The 18,188-nt window shown below is 36.5% G+C and overlaps 1 protein-coding gene across 1 annotated transcript in view; it reads left to right on the forward strand.

Annotated features, from left to right (window-relative positions):
• MTREX (Mtr4 exosome RNA helicase) overlaps nt 1-18,188 on the forward strand; it is a 114,332-nt gene that overhangs the window by 67,962 nt on the left and 28,182 nt on the right. Inside the window, exons 17-19 of the mRNA XM_017548667.2 lie at nt 1,770-1,942; nt 2,537-2,605; nt 10,750-10,878. Coding sequence (XP_017404156.1) covers nt 1,770-1,942; nt 2,537-2,605; nt 10,750-10,878 — 371 coding nt within the window. The remainder of the gene's footprint in view (nt 1-1,769; nt 1,943-2,536; nt 2,606-10,749; nt 10,879-18,188) is intronic.

The raw sequence follows: 18,188 nt of genomic DNA on the forward strand, positions 1-18,188 counted from the left end.
AGTAGAGACGGGGTTTCACCATGTTGACCAGGATGGTCTCGATCTCTTGACCTCGTGATCCACCCGCCTCGGCCTCCCAAAGTGCTGGGATTACAGGCGTGAGCCACCGCGTCCGGCCCAGAATACCTTTTTTTCCTTCCTTACCTGATAGAATGGTCCTGAGACCAGGGCTACAACTACAAATGCTAAAAAAAGATAATTCCTAAACAGAAAACTGAAATTATATTTTAACCCTTTTATCAGAATTTCTAAGAGCCTGATAGGGTGAATTGTACCTTCATCCCATCTGACGAAGTAGACTAAAAATCAATACAACTATTTGCCTAATTGTAAAAATGGCACTAGTTCTACACCTGTATAACATTACCACATCTAAATAGAGATAGAATATGGAGAAGGTATGTGCTAGGCTACTCTTGCTGTCTAAAATCTAGACCAACGTTGTGGCCAATTCTAATGTCCTTTCCATAGATTTAAAAATAAGGAAAAGGATATTTAAAAACTAGAGATTGTATAAGCCGGGTGCAGTGGCTCATGCCTGTAATTCTAGTGCTTTGATAGGCCAAGGCAGGTGGATAACTTGAGGTCAGGAGTTCAAGACCAGCCTGGCCAACATGGTGAAACCCTGTCTCTACAAAAAATACAATAATTAACTGGACATGGTGGCACATGCCTGTAGTTCCAGCTACTTGAGAGGCTGAGGCAGGAGAATTGCTTAAACCTGGGAGAAGCAGAGGTTACAGTGACCCAAGACCAAGACTGTCACAAACAAACAAAAAAGGCTGTAGATTTTTAAAATGGCATTACACATTTTAAAAATCAGTATTAGTTAATACCTCAAAAGAAGCTCAAAAAAAAAAAAATTATCTCCAAGTTCAATTATACCAAATGCCTAAAAATATAAAATATATTTGCCAAGATCACTCCTACTTTTAAAACCAGACAAGATCAAATAAAAGCCTACAAATCTGCGTGGCCTGTCTCTGTCTCTAAACACATAGAGACATATTCATACCATTTAATGGTAGACTGAACTAATTAATGACTAAATGCAATTCTAATAATATGCCAATATCTTTGAAATTATATATCCTGTTAATATGAGATCCCTATTAAAAAATTAGGATGTGGCCTGTGATTTATTGATGAATTTGTTTTTGTCCTTGGTTCCTGGTTTATAACTTCCATAGCCCTTGTTAGTCTTTTGTTATAATGTTGGGTCAGAAGCGGATCCCAAAAGATGGAATCTCTCTCTGACGTTCTGCTGTCCTCCTTTCATCTGCTGCTTTTTCTTCCCAAGGTAGCAGTTGTCTCTAGTCTTTCTGTTTTGGAGACAGACATAAAAAAATTCTCTAACCTACCTTGTCTGATTTTAGGTCACAAGACACCCATTTCAAAAGAGGTCCTGTCTCATTCCTTGGAGGAAGAAATGCTATACAGACAGGCAAAAAAAAAAAAAAAAAAAAAAAGTCTTAATGAACAGATCTTGCTGGTTTCCCCACTCACTCTGTTCGTGTTAGATTGTAACTGATCACATTTCTACGCAGTTGTCAATCATGTCTATCCAATAAGGCCTCCATAAAAGGCACAGAGGACAGGGTTTGGGGAGCTTTTGGATGGCTAAACACAGAGACTTACAGGAAGGTAGAAGGTAAACAAAAACTGCAACTACTTTTGCACCGACATAATAGAAAAAAAAAAAACTATGTCTTGGGTATAATTTAAATGAGATGTGTAACTTTGATTTTGTACATGTGTTCTATTTACAGAGGTAAAGAACTCAGAAGAACAGTATAATAAAATAGTAATTCCCAATGAAGAAAGTGTAGTTATCTATTACAAGATTAGACAACAGCTTGCCAAATTGGGTAAAGAAATTGAAGAATATATTCACAAACCAAAATACTGCTTACCTTTTCTACAACCAGGTCGTCTGGTAAAGGTATGTCATTGTTTCTTAATAAAATACTTGAATATTTCAATATTTTAAAATATTCTTGTTAAAGATTGTAATTTATTTTTTATCTTGATAGAATGCTTCCTGCTACAGTAGTTGATCTATAGTAATCATATTATTTTACCTGTTTCACATAGCGCTAGCTTAGGAGCTTATGCAAAAGCTTTTTAATCACCACTGGTTTTTATTCTGGAGACTGTAAATTAAAGTACCTAGTTTTGGAATTAACATATAAAGTATTTCTAGTTATGAAATGCTAACTAAAAAGAAGGCAATTTTAAGTTCTGGATGAATTTATTAGATATAAAAAATTTATATCCTTGGAACACACTGTCATTGTCAGCATTCATTTGCCAACTGAAAGATTCCTGTTATTGCTGTTCTAGGGGGCCTATGAAATTTGACATTGATTTTTTTTTTTTTTTCCTGCAGGGTTAATAATTTAGCAGTGCTCTTTCAAAAGATAATTTATCAGAAAATTCAGAAAGCTTTATTAGCCTAGAATGTAGATGTAAACAACTGAAATTGCCTTGTAGATATACATTTGATTCTTGCTTAATTGCTTTTCTTTCTTTTTAGGTAAAGAATGAAGGAGATGACTTTGGCTGGGGAGTAGTGGTGAATTTCTCAAAAAAGTCAAATGTTAAGGTAAACTGTTGTGTTTAAATTAGAATCGTATATCAATTTTTAGTGAAATGTTTTTTCAGGCTTATGAAATCGTTCTAAGAAGACATAGTATTACCTGAAGAGAAGCAGTAGTAAATTCTGTCAAAGGAATTAATTTTTGGAATACACCAGGCTAATTTTTGTATTTTTATTGGAGTTGGGGTTTTGCCATGTTGGCCAGGCTGGTCTCAAACTCTTAACCACAGGTGATCCACCTTTACATCCCAAAGTGCTGGGATTACAGGTGTGAGGCACTGTACCCAGCCAGTCCATTATATTTTCTTTATATCACCTCAGCTGTGAGAAAACTATTAAATGGTGGTGGTTGGTGCTTTCCTTCTACTCCACAAATCCCCCATGAGGTTAACTGGAAAGAGTATCCTTTATTTAAGCCTCTCCAAAAGCTATTAAATTCTCTTTTTGTGTGGAGTCGGAAGTGTAACTGAATGCCAATACAGTGCTTTCATGGACATTTATGTAACCCAAGATAGAAAAGCTAGCAAGCCTTTGCCAATTTACTCATGCTATAGATTCCTTTCACTCTAGGTTTTACATTTTTGTTTCTTTTTCTTTTTTTTTTCTAACAGTTCTATGGAGATGATATTCACACACTGTTTAATTTACCCAGTTAGGGTGTATGACTCAGTGACTTTTAGGATATTCGCAGATATGTGCAACCATCAATCACCACAGTCAATTGTAGAACATTTTTATCATCTCAAAAAGAAATCTGTGTCATTCACATGTCCTTCCATATCCCCCAGAAGCAGAAGAAATTTTCTTCTGTTTCTGGTGTGATGAGTGTTTTTGTCATGAAAGATAGCAAATACTTCTTATTGAGATGATCATGTGATTTTTGCTTTTCTGTTTTGTATTCTGATATGATATATTACACTAACTGATTTTCAGATGTTAACATGACTGGATTTCTGAGGTAAATCCCACTTTGTCATGATACATTGTTCTCTCTGTGTATCGGGATTCAGTTGGTAGTATGTTGTTAAGGATTTTTTTATGCCAGTATTCATAGGAAATATTGAGGATTTTTCATGCCAGTATTTATAGGAAATGTTGGTCTGTAGTTTTATTGGTGACATCTTTGGGTTTAGTATTAGGTTAATGCAGGCCTCATAGAACGAGTGAGGAGGTGCTCCCCTTTTCTTCCACTTTTTGGAAGAGTTTTTGAAAAACTGGTATTAAATTTTTATTTTTTTCCCTCAATATCTTCATGACATTCAAAACTTTTTAAATGTTTGGTAGAACTTGGCAATGAGGCCACTTCGGCCTGGGCCCTTCTTTACGGGCAGTTTACTAAGAGGTTAGTAAGTCAGTCTCTACTTGGTATGGCATGTTCTTCAGATTGTCTGTAATTTATTGGTATGTAGTTACTCATAGTATTGTTTTGTAATCCTTTTTATTTTTGTATGGTCATTAGTAATATTTCTTTCATAGCTGAGCTAGTAGTTTAAATCCTTTGGGTAAAGTATGTCAATTTTGTTAATCTTCTTAATGAGGTTTTGGGTTTTACTGATTTTTTTTCCTCTCTTTTTCTGTCTCTGCTTCATTAGTTTATGCCCTATCTTTTTAATTTCCTTTCTTCTGGCTATAGGTAGAAGATTAGGTTATTAACTTGAGGTACCTCTTCTTTTTAAATAGAGCTTTTACAATTATAAATTTCTCTCTAAGATGCTTCAGCTGTATTCCATAAATTTTAGTATATTTTATCATTTTTATTAATCTCAAAAGTATTTTCTGATTTCCCTTTTGATTTCTTCTTTAACCCATTTGTTATTTAGGAGAGTGTTAATTTTCACATATTTGTTATTTTCCCAAATTTTTGTCTTTTTTTATTTCTAATTTTATTTTTGTTAAGAATGTACTTGGAATTGTTTCAGTAGTTTTGAGTTGTTCTAAGTTTGTTGAATGGCCTAACATGGTCCATCCTGCAGAATGTTCCATGTGCGGTCGAGAAGAATTTGTATTCTGCTGCTTTAAGGTGGGGTGTTTTATGGATATTCTTTAGGTCTGGTTGGTTTAGAACTTTTTTTAGAGTGTTGTTCATGTCTTCGACTTCTTTCTTCGCATTCTGCCTGATTGTTCTATGTATTATTGAAAGTAGAGTATTGAAATCTCGTAACTATTGCTGTATTGTCTTTTTTTCTTTTCATTTCTGTCAGTTTTTGCTGCATGTGTTTTCAGGCTCTGGTAAAGTGTATTTTGTTTGATATCAGCATAGCGATTTGAGCTTTCTTTCGATTATTCTTTGCATAATATTTTTTGCCACTTTGAAATTTTCAGTCTTGTTTATATCAGTAAATTTAAAGTGTGTTTCCTGTACACAGCATACACAGTAGTTGGATTTTGTTTTTTCAATCCAGTCTGAAAATCTGTGCCTTTTTTTGGATTGCTTAATCCGTTCATATTTAGTTTCATTACTGGTATAGTTGAATTTGTGTCTGCCATTTTAATTTTTGTTTTCTGTGTCTTGTGTCATTCTTTTACTGCTTTCTTTTGCGTGTCGTGAATTTTTTCTAATGTGGCATTTTAATTTTTTAAATGATTTTCTTTACATACACGTTTATGTATATGTGTGTATGTATGTGTGTATATAGCGAGAGAGAGAGATGTCCTTTTTGTTTGCTGGGGCTTTCCATATACATATTATTAGAATAAGCTTTAGATTTACACTGACTTCATTCTAATGTGATACAAAGATGTTATTTCTGTATAGCTCTATTCCATTTTCTCTCTTTTTATGGTATTATTGTTATGCATATTACATCTATAAACATTACAAATCCAGCAATACATTATTATGATTAATACTTTATGTGCTTTTTATTACTTTTATTTTTTAAATTTATTTTATTTTATTTTTGAGACAGATTCTCACTCTGTCGCCCAGGCAGGCTGGAGTGCAGTGGTGCAATCTCAGCTCAGCACAACCTCTGCCTCCCAGGTTCAACTGATTCTCCTGCCTCAGCCTCCCAAGTAGCTGGGATTACAGGCTCACTTCACCATGCCCAGCTAATTTTTTGTATTTTTAGTAGAGACAGGGTTTCACCATGTTGGCCAGACTGGCCTCAAACTCCTAACCTCAGGTGCGGCAGCCTTGGCTTTCCGGAGTGCTCAGATTACAGGCGTGAGCCACCATGTCTGGCCACTTTTTATTACTTTTAAAGCTTATAGAAGAAAGGAAAGCAAGTGTGTATATGTAGCTTTTGTTATATTAACCTTCTTATTTATCATTTTTGGTTCTATTTGTTCTTGTGGATTCAAGTTATTATCTAGAGTTACTCCCTTAGCCTTATACAGTTTTGCTCCCACCTACCTCCATTGTGCTGTTACTGCCAAGATACTACATTTTGATATGTTACAGGCTCAATAATACAATGTATACCTACTGTTTTATACAGTTGCTTTTTAAATCATTGAAGAGACATTTATTTCTTTTATAATTGCATAATTACCTTTACCATTGTTCTTTTTTTTTTTTTAATGTAACTTCAAATAAATATCTAGTATTACTTGGTTTTAGCCTGCATAACTTCTTTTTATGTTTCTTGTAAGGTGGGTCTGCTAGAAACAGATTTTCTCAGTTTTTAGTCTGTCTGAGAATGTCTTTTTTTTTTTTTGCTTTCATTTTTGAAAGTTAACTTTGCTGGATATAGGATTCTTGGTTAACAGTTGTTTGGTTTTTTCTTTGAATATGCCAAATCATTGCTTTCTGGCCTCCATTGTTCTGCTGAGAAGTTTTTGCTATTAATCTTCTTGAAGTTCCCCTGTAGGAGATGAATCTTTTTTTCGCTTTCAAGATTTTCTGTTTGTGATTTGGCTTTCTGCATTTTTATTATGATAAATGTATCTGTATAGAAAGTGACTGAACTTCTTTGCCTTTATATTACTTGGACTTTATTGAATTTTCTGGCTATGTAGATGATTTTTTTTTTTTTTTTCATTAAATTTGGAGAAGTTTTCAGCCACTATTTCTGTTTTTGATTTGTTATTTTTAGAGACAGGGTCTTACTCTGTCACCCAGGTTAGAGTGCTTTGGTGCAATCATGGCTCACTGCAGCCTCAAGCTCTTGGGCTCGGGCAGTCCTCCCACCTCAGCCTCCTGAGTAGCTGGGACTGCGGACTGCAGGTGTGCACCACCATTCCTGGCTAACTTTAAACAATTTTTGTAGAGACCAGGTCTCATTATATTGCCCAGGCTGGTTTTAAGCTCCTAGGCTCAAGAAATCCTCCCGCCTTAGTCTCTCAAAGTGCTGGGATTACAGGTGTGAACCACTGTGCCCAGGCCATTATTTCTTTGAATATTTTCCTTCTCCTTTCTCTGAATCTCCCCTCTGGAGCTCCCATTATGGGTATGTTGCACTTAATGGTGTCCTATATTTCTCTGAGGCTTGGTTCATTTTTATTTGTTTGTTCTTGCTGTGTTCTTTGGATTGCATAATCTTTGTCAATAGTCTGTCTTCAAATTAACTGGTGATATTAATCTGCCAGTTCAGATCTACTGTTGAGCCCCTCCTCACTTCAGTAAATACACTTTTGAACTCTAAAATTTGCTTTTGGTTTCTTTTTACACTTTCTGCTTCTTCAATGATACATTCTATTTGATGCAACATCATTATTGTACCTTCTTTTACTTCATTAATTATGATTTCCCTTGACTCTTTGAATATATTTGTAATGGCGACTTTTAAGTCTGTTTAGCCTAACATCTGGTCACTATTATAGGCCGTTTCTGTTGCCTGCTTCTTTTTCTTGTTCTATGGGTCATAACTTTACTGTTTCTTCACATGTCTCTTTTTGGATAATATATTGTAGTAACTCTACGTATTCACTCCCTGCCCCCACCTCTTGCAGGCTATTGTTATTTGCTTGTTTATTTATTTAGTGTTGAGCTGGACTATTTGATCGAAGTGTGTTCTGTCTGCCTCTTACCCCATATAATGTTTAGCCATTTAGTTTGTTTCTGGGGTAGAGTTGGAGGTCACAGCTGTGGCTATGCCCACAGTCACCCTGAGATGACAGTGGTTTGGACAAAGGTCTCTTTGACTGTAACTTTCTCTGGGCAAACCCAGCTGTAAAGCTCTACTAGCAGGAGGGCCCCTTCCATTATCATTTTTAAAACCAGGTTCTCTTCTGCAAACGATCTGCTCTACAATTTAGCTTGTGTCTCCAATGAATACAGATCTACCAATTGTATTTCACCACAGCCTCTGCTAGGTTTCTGAAAGTTATCTTAGGCCTGAATTTCCTTGGCTCTGTTACAAAGGAAATCTGGTCCTTTGGGAAGATACTAAGAGTAGTCTGTTTTAAGGTGTATTTCTTCCCCCAAGCAAAATCTCTGAGTCAAAATTCTAAAGCTGGGGGTAGGGACAGTGCACACTTTTCTCTGAGTGACGTTCCCGATTTAGGAGCCATGGGATAGGTGGAAGGTGGGGGTGGTAGCCTTAGGTCTTTTCATCTTGCCTCTCTCAACATGGACCCATTGCCTTATAAACCAGGGGAAGGGCTGTTGGGTCCCTTTTTCTCAGCAGCACCACACCAAGACAGAACCTGTGGCCAACCAGTAGAGGCTAGGTAGCCTCTGCCTTTCAGCCTAACTTGTAGAGGACTTAGCAGCATCAACAAGTAGGTGGGATGAGGATGAGAAATGTTGACATCCTGCCCCTCCTAAAAGGTAGCTGTCCCCAACCAAGAGCTGCAGGGATTCTGGGCCATTCTGTATTTTTGGCTTTACCAGTATGGTGTTTCTGTTTCAGTGAACTGGAAGAGTGAGGGAGGGAGCAGTCTTGGTTCAGAAATCAAAGACTTTACTGAATTTTAGATTTTTTTTTATTAGATCTTCATTTGATATATTCCCTTAGGACTGTTTCCAGAAACTTTAAATGGTTGGTTTTTCATAATTTTTTCCAGTTGCTGGGGAGCAGGCTTGTGGATCACACTGTCAAAGTATGTATACACACACACACACACATGCATGCACACACACATTTTAAAAAAATTATTTGCCTCTTTTGAGTCTAGATTTACCTTTAAAGTTAGAACCAGTTGATGAGAGTTATTTTAGGTAAAGATATGAGGACTAGAGAGGAACACATTCATTTTTTTTCTGTTTCTGTTGATGGTGAAACTAATTTTTTCATTAAGCTACTTGAATTTATTCACTAAAAATGTGAAGTACATTTTCATTAATTTTGAGATCTAGGTCAGACTACGGATCCAGAGATTTTTGTGGCCAGTAGACCTTGCCAGAGGCAGAGGGAGTGTACACACCGATGAAGAAAACTGTTTGAAGCATTTTAAATAAATAAAAATGTAATTGTCAACATAATTTTACTTTGCTTATTTCTTTGCATTCTACAAGCTTGGGATTACCAAATTATGTTTTAATTAGGTAATTTCAGTTTATAGCAAGAAATTAGCCACAGTTTAAAGGAAATAAAGAGAAGCTAGGAAAAAGAAGTTCAGTTTTACTGTTAAGAAGTAAAAATTAGGAAGTATAAACAAAAATCTAAATAAGATAATAGAACACTTAACTAGTTTTTCTTATCTGAAAGTTGACATTGATCCATCTTTACTGAGTGCAGAGCTGGAGTAAGTTAGCTGAGAAAAAATTTATAATTTTAGGAAATACTTTTAACAGCAAATTTTCATTTAATGTTACAATTACGAAGACCTTCTGTTGTGTTTCCACAGTAACACTTGAGAATATTTCCATAATGGCATAAGTTGGTTTTAGTAGCTCTGCAAAAATAGATGATTATGTATAATATACTTGAGTTATAGTAGTCACTTCTGTGATTGTTGTGTCTTAGAGAGATTATTAAATTTATAAATAAAATCTACAAAATTGGAACCAAGCCTAACAACAGAGTTCTAGGTTATATAGAAACATTAAAGATTGCTCATATGCCTGTGGTTTTTTTGTCCAGATAGTCACATCTTCCCTAACACTTTAGAGCTAATTTGTCTATCAAATTGTTCATAGAAGCTTTTTCCTCCTCTGTAAAGCTAATATGATAATCATTGAGTCTTATAATAATTGGCTCTTTAGGAAGACTTGATAGTTCATCATAGCTATTTGTTTTCCTCCTTGTTTGTAAAACTCATTTCATAATGACTGAGCATCATCTTTACAAATAAAAATAATCTAATCAAAATACTATCACCATCTTTGCTTTGTGTTTAAACTGAGGAATGTTTTGCAACTTCTTTTAAAATAACCACATTTTAAACTGAGAAAAAAGTGTTTCTTTTGTATTGGAAAAATAGTGCTTATCCTTTCTTTGAGGAAATTTGAACTCAATGATTTAGAATAATTGTTATTTCTTTTTTCTTCAGGATTTGGAAATATGTTTTATTCTTGTTAAACAATTGGTAGTTTATTGCAGAAATAGATTGTAGAAATGGATTCCTTGTGATTTATTAAGATACTCATTTTTTTAGTAGTAACTACCTAGGTAGAGGCCATGTAGTCAAGTCTTTGCCCTGTAACTTTCTTTTTATGTATTTTATGCAAAACAGTTTATTTAAATATTTTATTTAAATATGAGGAATTGTGTACTGAAAAAAATTTTCTGTTATTGCTTGAAAGATATTACTCAAACACACATTATCGTAATGCAGAAGTGTGATTATATGTAAGTGGTCCTTAGATCTTGAGAATCATAGTTTTATTAGAGAATATTAAAGACTAAAAGACAGTAAAAATTGGAACCACATTATACAAATGCTTGCATAATAAACAATAAGATAATCTATTCTCAGTCTCTCTTTTATGGTTTTTAGAGTGACTTGAAGATACAAACTAATTACCTGACGCTGAAATTTTTAGTTTTTTAACATTAATTATTAGAAACTTAAAAGTAGTCATACTTGACTGTGCTTGTACTATTAAATTAGAATTTATAAATATAAAACTATTTCTGGGTTTTCTCATCTAGTTGAACATTTTGAATCCAGAGAGACAGTTTTCATTTCATAAAATATGTGTTACACAGTTTGTGTCGGTCATAATGCTAAATGTTGAGAAAAGAGTTCCTGTACAAATGGAACTTAAAATTTATGGGCCAGTTTCTTAAGAATGAATGAACATCTTTTGTTTTAATTTTTAGCCTAACTCTGGCGAACTGGATCCTTTGTATGTAGTGGAAGTACTTCTGCGCTGTAGCAAAGAGAGCTTGAAAAATTCAGCTACGGAAGCTGCAAAACCAGCTAAACCTGATGAGAAAGGAGAGATGCAGGTTTGTACATAACTTTGTGTCTTCAGATTTCAGGTATTCTGTAACCTATTTATAATCACCAAAGTTCTTCAGTGTGATTATAACCTAACATACTATTATGATTTCTAATTTAGAAGTTTTCAGGGTATTTTAAGGTATGTTAGTAAAGCCATCTAACTTATCAGTAGGATAATCAGTGAGATTTGTTTTATTTTTCTTTTATCAAATTTCAACAAGGTAATCATGATAAAGTGAAAGAAAAAGAATTGTCATTGAAATTTTCCACAAAGCTGGATTTTACCAGGGCTAAAAAGATTTTTCATTATCCTTGCTTGTGACTGAGTGATTTTACAGTTTGAATCTATTCATGCTGTTTATTTCTCATTCCCATGGAAATATAGGCAGTCCTGATTTAGGATTTTTTTGACTTTACAGTAGTACAAAAGTGATAATCATTTAGTATTATAGAACATTAATACATTAATGAGATATTTAACATTTATTATAAAATAAGCGGCTTTGTGTTAGATGATTCTGCACAAATGTAAGCCAATGTAAGTGTTCTTAGCACATTTAAAGTAAACTACACCAAGTTATGTTTGGTGGATTAGGTGTTCTGGTAGTAAATACATTTTTGACCTAATGATATTTTCAGCTTACAACTAGTTTATCAGGACATAACCCAGTTTTAAGGAGGAGCTATCTGTAATGATTGAAGCATGATTTTACTAATTGGGTAGTTTTTCTACCCAAGTTTCATTAGTTAAAATCATTTAATTTACATGTGCTTTTAATTAAATATAAAACATGTAGCATATTGGATAGGTCTTTTGAGAAATGTCATTGTAATTGTATTTGTTATAATATGATTGGTTTGTGGAAAATAAAATCTGCCACTGTAGTATCATAGACTGTTTCTTTGGATCAATAAATTATTATGGATTTTGGAGTTTGTAGTATTTTAAAAAGACAATTCACTGTAACATTTTTAAATGACGATTTAAATGTTTATTTATAATTCTGAATATTACTTCAACTTTGGTCTCTTTTTCTCAGTCTTCTAATTTGTTCACTTCTAGAATTCCACCACTAAGTGAAATTTGTGTGATTTTTTTTTTTCCCCTAACATTTATTTTACTGACTGACTGCCTAACTATAAATGAGGCTAAAACTCCCACCGTCAGGCACATATTCATTGTCCCCAAAGGGCCCTTAGGAGTTACTGCAAGTTGGAATAGCAAATGTGTGCCACACATCTCAACATTCTCCCTTTCTCATGGCAGGCATTGCTAGTAAGTCACAGCACTCTCACACTGAAAGCTTAGATTTTTCCAAGAAAATTATATAGGCAGCCATGAAACCAAGACAAACTGAGGGCCTTTCCTCTGCTCCTGTAGCATTTTTTATTATGTTTATTTCACTCTATGCTGCTAAGGAAATTGGCAAGGGGTGGGGGATTGTTAACATGAATTTTACATACAGTCTGTGACTTTAAGGAAGTATTTTGTGCTTCAAAACTGCCCAAGGCAGGTAATTAGTAAAATGAAAGCTTTATAAAGGAAGTAGTAAGATTTTAACAAATTTGTAGGACCATGAGTACCTTTGCAGGCAAGAATTGTTTTCCTAGCAAAGGAAGCGGCATGTACAGAGCATGAAACACCTTTAGAAATAACTTCACGTTTTTCTGTTCTTTGTGGTTAATAACAAAGAACATAAAACAATGTACAGAGAGAAGGACTATAGTTTAAGAAACAATACTTTATATATACAATTATATATTCTGTGTAAGTATATGTTATATAAATACATAATATTGTTTGCCTTATAGATTGTCTTGAAAGGAATTCTAGACATAGAGAAATAGTTCCATGGGCAGTTTATAAGAAAACATTAGCTCTCAACTGCATTGATTGTGTAACATTATTCAGGTAGATTAAAAGCAGGCTTCCATTGATCACATTTGCCCTTCCTGACTTTGAGTGGATTTAATGCCAAATTTCACTTTTTATCAGCGTTTTTAGACTACTGACTACTTTCTTTTTTTCTTTTCTTTTTGAGATAGAGTCTTGCTCTGTCGCCTGGCTGGAGTACAGTGGCGCAATCTTGGCTCGCTGCAACCTCCGCCTCCTGGGTTCAAGTGATTCTTCTGCCTCAGCCTCCCGAGTAGCTGATACTATAGGCACGTGCCACCATGCCCAGCTAATTTTTGTATTTTTAGTAGAGACGGGGTTTCACCATGTTGGCCAGGATGGTCTCAATCTCCTGACCTCGCAATCTACCTGCTTCGGTCTCCCTAAGTGCTGGGATTGCAGATGTGAGCCACCACTCCCGGCCTGGAAGATTACTTTCTAAAGTGACTTTTCCTTGTACCTGTAAAACATTCTTGAACTTCGTTTTCTAAAAAAGGCTGAGAGAGAGAGAGAGAGAGAGAGAGAGTGTGTGTGTCTGTGTGTGTGTGTGTGTGTGTGTGTGTGTAGAGAGAGCAAGAGCACTCCAGCTCTGCATTACATTGATTAACAGAGGTGAACAGTCTAGATAGCACGTTCTAAAGATTGCTTGCAGTTTTTACACTGTTGCTTTGCCAGCTTCCCATGTGTCTGCCCCTTATCACAGCCACATCATGATAGTTAAATGAGACTCAGTGTCAGGGAGTGAAGACCTTAATTGCGGGGGCTAGATATGGGAGATCTGTTTTGTCTTTCTATGCAAGGAACTCGATAGAATCATTTCCTGTTAGATAAAAACATCTATAAAAGGACATGGAATAGAATATTACAGATCACAGCCATACACTTATAAAAACTTCTTGAGGATTAAAATACCAGTAGTTGTCATGGAATAATATTTGCAGTTTTGGCAGGTTTCAAGTTTACTTTGAAGGTGTACTATAATACAAATTGAAATCAGATTTTTTGAGTAGGTAAACTTTGAATGTATTTTAAATTGCTGATTTAAACTCTTTGTTAAGTCAAATTTCTTGGCTTCCTCAGGATAGTTTTTGTTAATTTCTATTTTTTTCTGTGTATAGGTCATACTTTATTAATTTCTTTACATGTCTCATAATTTTTCATTGAAAATTGGACATTTTAAATAATGTAGTGAGATGGATTAGGGATCCTTCCTTTAGAGTGCACCTCACTTAGACCTAAAAAATAAACAAAGCTGGGTGTGGTGGCTCATGCTTATAATCCCAGCATTTTGGGGGACGAGGTGGGAGGATTGCTGTAGCCCAGGAGTTCAAGACCAGCCTGGGCAACATAGTGAGACCCTGTCTATACAAAACAACAACAACAATAACAGCCTGGCATGGTGATGGCATATGCCTGTAATCGCAGCTGTTTTGGAGGCTGAAGTGGGAGGATCATTTGAGTCCAGGAGGTTAGGACTGCAGTGGGCTATGACCATGCCACTGCACTCCAGCCTGAGAAATAGAGCAAGACCCTGTCTCAAAAAAATCAATCTCTTTGTCTAAAAACAATAGTAGAGTTGAGCTTGTTTTATTCCCTATAAAAACTAAAAATAACATCTTCACATATGTCCCTAAATTATTTTTCAAAAGCTCATATGCCAAACAGACATACTGGCACATAATAAACCTCAAAGAGGAACAGAAGACTAAAACTCTGACCACTGTTCTTTGTTCTAAATGTCTTCCTTAGGGGCCAAAAAGAGATCATGTTCACAAGCCAGAACGAACATTCTTTACTGCTAATCCCAAATGTTTAGACAAAACTTCTACTTAACCAATGCAAATTTAAAAATCTTTAAATCCACCTAATAACCTGTGGGCCCCTGCTTTGAGATGTCCTGCCTTTTTAAGTCAAACAGGTATATAACCTCCATATATTAATTTATGACTGCTGTAACCTCTGCCTCCCTGCCCTTAGAAACTCTTATCTGTAAACCATCTGGAAGGTTGGGACTTAAAAAGTACCTAATCCTCCTTGTTTGGCGCCCTACAAATAAACACCTTCCTTTTTCCCACTACAAACCTCAGTATAGATATCTGGTCTTACTGTACCAGGCAAGCAGACCCCAGTTTGGTTTTATAACAGGAGCAACTCTGTAAATCACAGTTTTCTTGCTCCTCCAGAGTTTATTCTTGCTGTTTGTTGTTGGTTTGTTTTGTGATTTCTGAATTAATTCTTTTAAGTCTGTATTTATAATTGTGTGTGTCCACCAAGTCTCTGCTTGGTTAGTTTAATGGTCAGCTAATAATTATGCAGAGACCTCCTTAAATGCCTGCAATCATTAAGTTTCCCTGTCTGGCCAGGTGTGGTGGCTCATGCATGTAATCCTAGTACTTCAGGAGGCTGAGGTGGGTAGACAACTTGAGGATCAGGAGTTCAAGACCAGTGTGGCCAGTATGGCCATAGCCCATCTGTACTTAAAAAAAAAATAGCTGGCATGATGGCATGCGCCTGTAGCTTCAGCTGTTCAAGAGGTTGAGGCAAGAGAATTACTTGAACCCGGGAGGTGGAGGTTGCAGTGAGCCAAGATTCCACCACTTCAAACAAAAAAATTCCTCAGTCTTTTCTTAAAGGCTTTGTATGCATACTGCAGCAAGCCATCAACCCTCAGCTAGGCAGTTAACAACATTACCTTAGCCACTTTCTGGATGTACAATTTCATGGTCAGACAGAAGTGAGAGCTTAGGGTCTTTTAAGGTCTTTGTTGAGTATGCACACAGCCCTCTACATGGCCTTCTAGATTTCCAGAAAAGTATGGGAGCTTTTCTAATTCTCCATGGACATCTTACTCCCCCAACTTTTACTTTTAAGCTTTCAGGTTAACCTGTTGTTTACCCAGCTGTCATTCACAACTTCAGGCAGCTGTGGTGTTAAGTAGTTGCTGCTTACTATTTTTGAAAAACACCTCCAGGAAACAGGTTTGCACTGGTAAGCTCTGAATCAGGTTAAATAAAAAAAACAGGCTTGTGAATGGAGTATTCCAGGGAACCACCAGACTGGAATAATGACAATTCTGTGGGAATAGGTCTCCGAAGAGGTTCCAACCCTATTCTCTTTCCTCCAGTGGCTGCCATACTGCTTTTTAATATGTACAGTATCTGCAAATTTTCTTCAAAACAGAATAACACTGTTTTGTGAAGACAAGATTTAGTGAGCAAGTTGTTTTTTGAGCCAGCTGAATTTTAATCAAGTCACGACAGACACGGTTATTTAAATCAATGTGTTATTGATTAATTCCTGATTAAAAACTGTATTTGTGTCAGTAAAAATGATGGAATAATGACCTCCAAAAATCCTCTTCTCCATAAAAGCAGTGCCAATACTGAGAAAACTTGTCAGAATCAACTTCTTCAGAATTCTGGAAATTAACCAAAGGCTTGCAGGAATCCAGGGAGCATTTTTTCAACAAAAATGGCAACTTTTGGTAAGATAGCAAGCTTTGTGGCAGCTTTAACTTAACCTACTCCACATCTCCCACTACTCAACTCCTGAGCAGCCTGAAAACCAAAGACCTGCAAATCCCACTGAAAACCAGTCTTCATTCTGAATCTCGTCTTCACAAAATAGTGTTTTTCTGTTTTGAAGGAAATTTGCAGATACCTGTGCATACTGAATTCAACTACAAGTATATAAAAATATTCTTTCTAAAGCAAATTGAATTATTTTCAGTTTTTCTACCTTTTTGGATTATGTACGTGTACCTTAGTGCATAAAAATTGTGCATTTTTCACTCTAGATTTCAGCTACTTGGTATTGATAATTTTTCATGTCCTGAGTCTTCTCTGCCCAAACAGTGCTTCAACTGCTGGTTCATAAATCAGTGGCCCAAAACCCAATGCAACTTACAGAATGTTGTCTCTAAAATGAATTAGACTAGCAGTCCCCAATCTTTTTGGTACAAGGAACTGGTTTTGTGGAAGATAATTTTTTCTTGGGCCAGTGTGGGACAGAGGTGGTTTGGGGATGAAACTGCCCCACCTTAGATCATCAGGCCTTCAGTTCTCATAAAGACCAGGCACCCTAGATCCCTTGCATACGTGTGTTTGCCCTGCCATGAGAATCCAGTGCTGCTGCTGATCTGACCAGGAGGGTGAGCTTAAACGGTAATGCTCGCTCACCCACCATTCTTGCTGCATGGCCCGATTCCTAACAGACTGACCATCCTGGGGCTTTGAGACCCCTGAATTAGACAGTTTGGAAATAAATATAAAAATGATAGTAAAGGGCCAGGCATCATGGCCCATGCCTGTAATCCCAGCACTTTGGGAGGCAGAGGCAGAGGCAGAGGCAGGCGGATCACCTGAGGTCAGGAGTTTAAGACCAGCCTGTCCAACATGGTGTAACCCCATCTCTACTGAAAATACAGAAATTAGCCAGGTATGGGGGCAGGTGCCTGTAATCCCAGCTACTCCAGAGGCTGAGGCAGGAGAATTGCTTGAACCCAGGAGACGGAGGTTGCAGTGAGCTGAGATTGCACCATTGTACTCCAGCCTGGGCGACAGAGCGAGACTGTATCTCAAAAAAAAAAAAGCAGAAGATTATAACCATATGAAAATAAAATAATCCATGAATCCAGAGAGACATATAAAGGAAATGGCCGGGCATGGTAGCTCACACCTTTAATCCCAGCACTATGGAAGGCTGAGGTGGGCAGATCACTTGATGTCAGGAGTTCAAGACCAGCCCGACCAACATGGTGAAACCTCCATCTCTGCTAAAAATACAAAAATTAGTTGGGCATGGTGGCATGCACCTGTAATCCCCGCTACTCAGGAGGCTGAGGCAGGAGAATTGCTTGAACCCAGGAGGTGGAGGTTGCAGCGAGCTGAGATTGTGCCATTGCACTTCAGTCTGGGCAACAGAGCAAGACTCCGTCTCATAAAATAGAATAAAATAATAAAATAAAATAGATGTTAGAAAAGTCACCATTAGGCAACTACCACAAATAATAATTGACTTTTGGCAAGAATCATCCATGGATGCTAAAACTAGTGAACTGAAAATTTAATGAAGAAAGGATATTTACAAAGACTCTGAAGGCTCTCCGTAGGAATTTTTTAATTGTAGAGGGGAAAGTAGTAAGTACACGTATTGATCGACTTACGACCTGTGCAACTTAGGACCATTCGACTTTACGACCATAATCGCTAGCCCCGACTTCTCCACGTCTGGCAGCGCAAACGTTGCCCAGCTGAGCGTACGACAGTGCAGACCAGCTTCCGGCAGCACTACCATCTCCGCATGCATTTGGCCTACTCAACTTACGACCAAATCGTGTTACAACCAGTCTGTCAGAACCAATCGTGGTCGTAAGTCGAGCACTAGCTGTAATACTATAGTAAAGAATCCTGCAGATAGCAT

The sequence above is a fragment of the Cebus imitator genome, unplaced genomic scaffold (assembly GCF_001604975.1).
Source record: "Cebus imitator isolate Cc_AM_T3 unplaced genomic scaffold, Cebus_imitator-1.0 Scaffold213, whole genome shotgun sequence".
NCBI lineage: Eukaryota > Metazoa > Chordata > Mammalia > Primates > Cebidae > Cebus > Cebus imitator.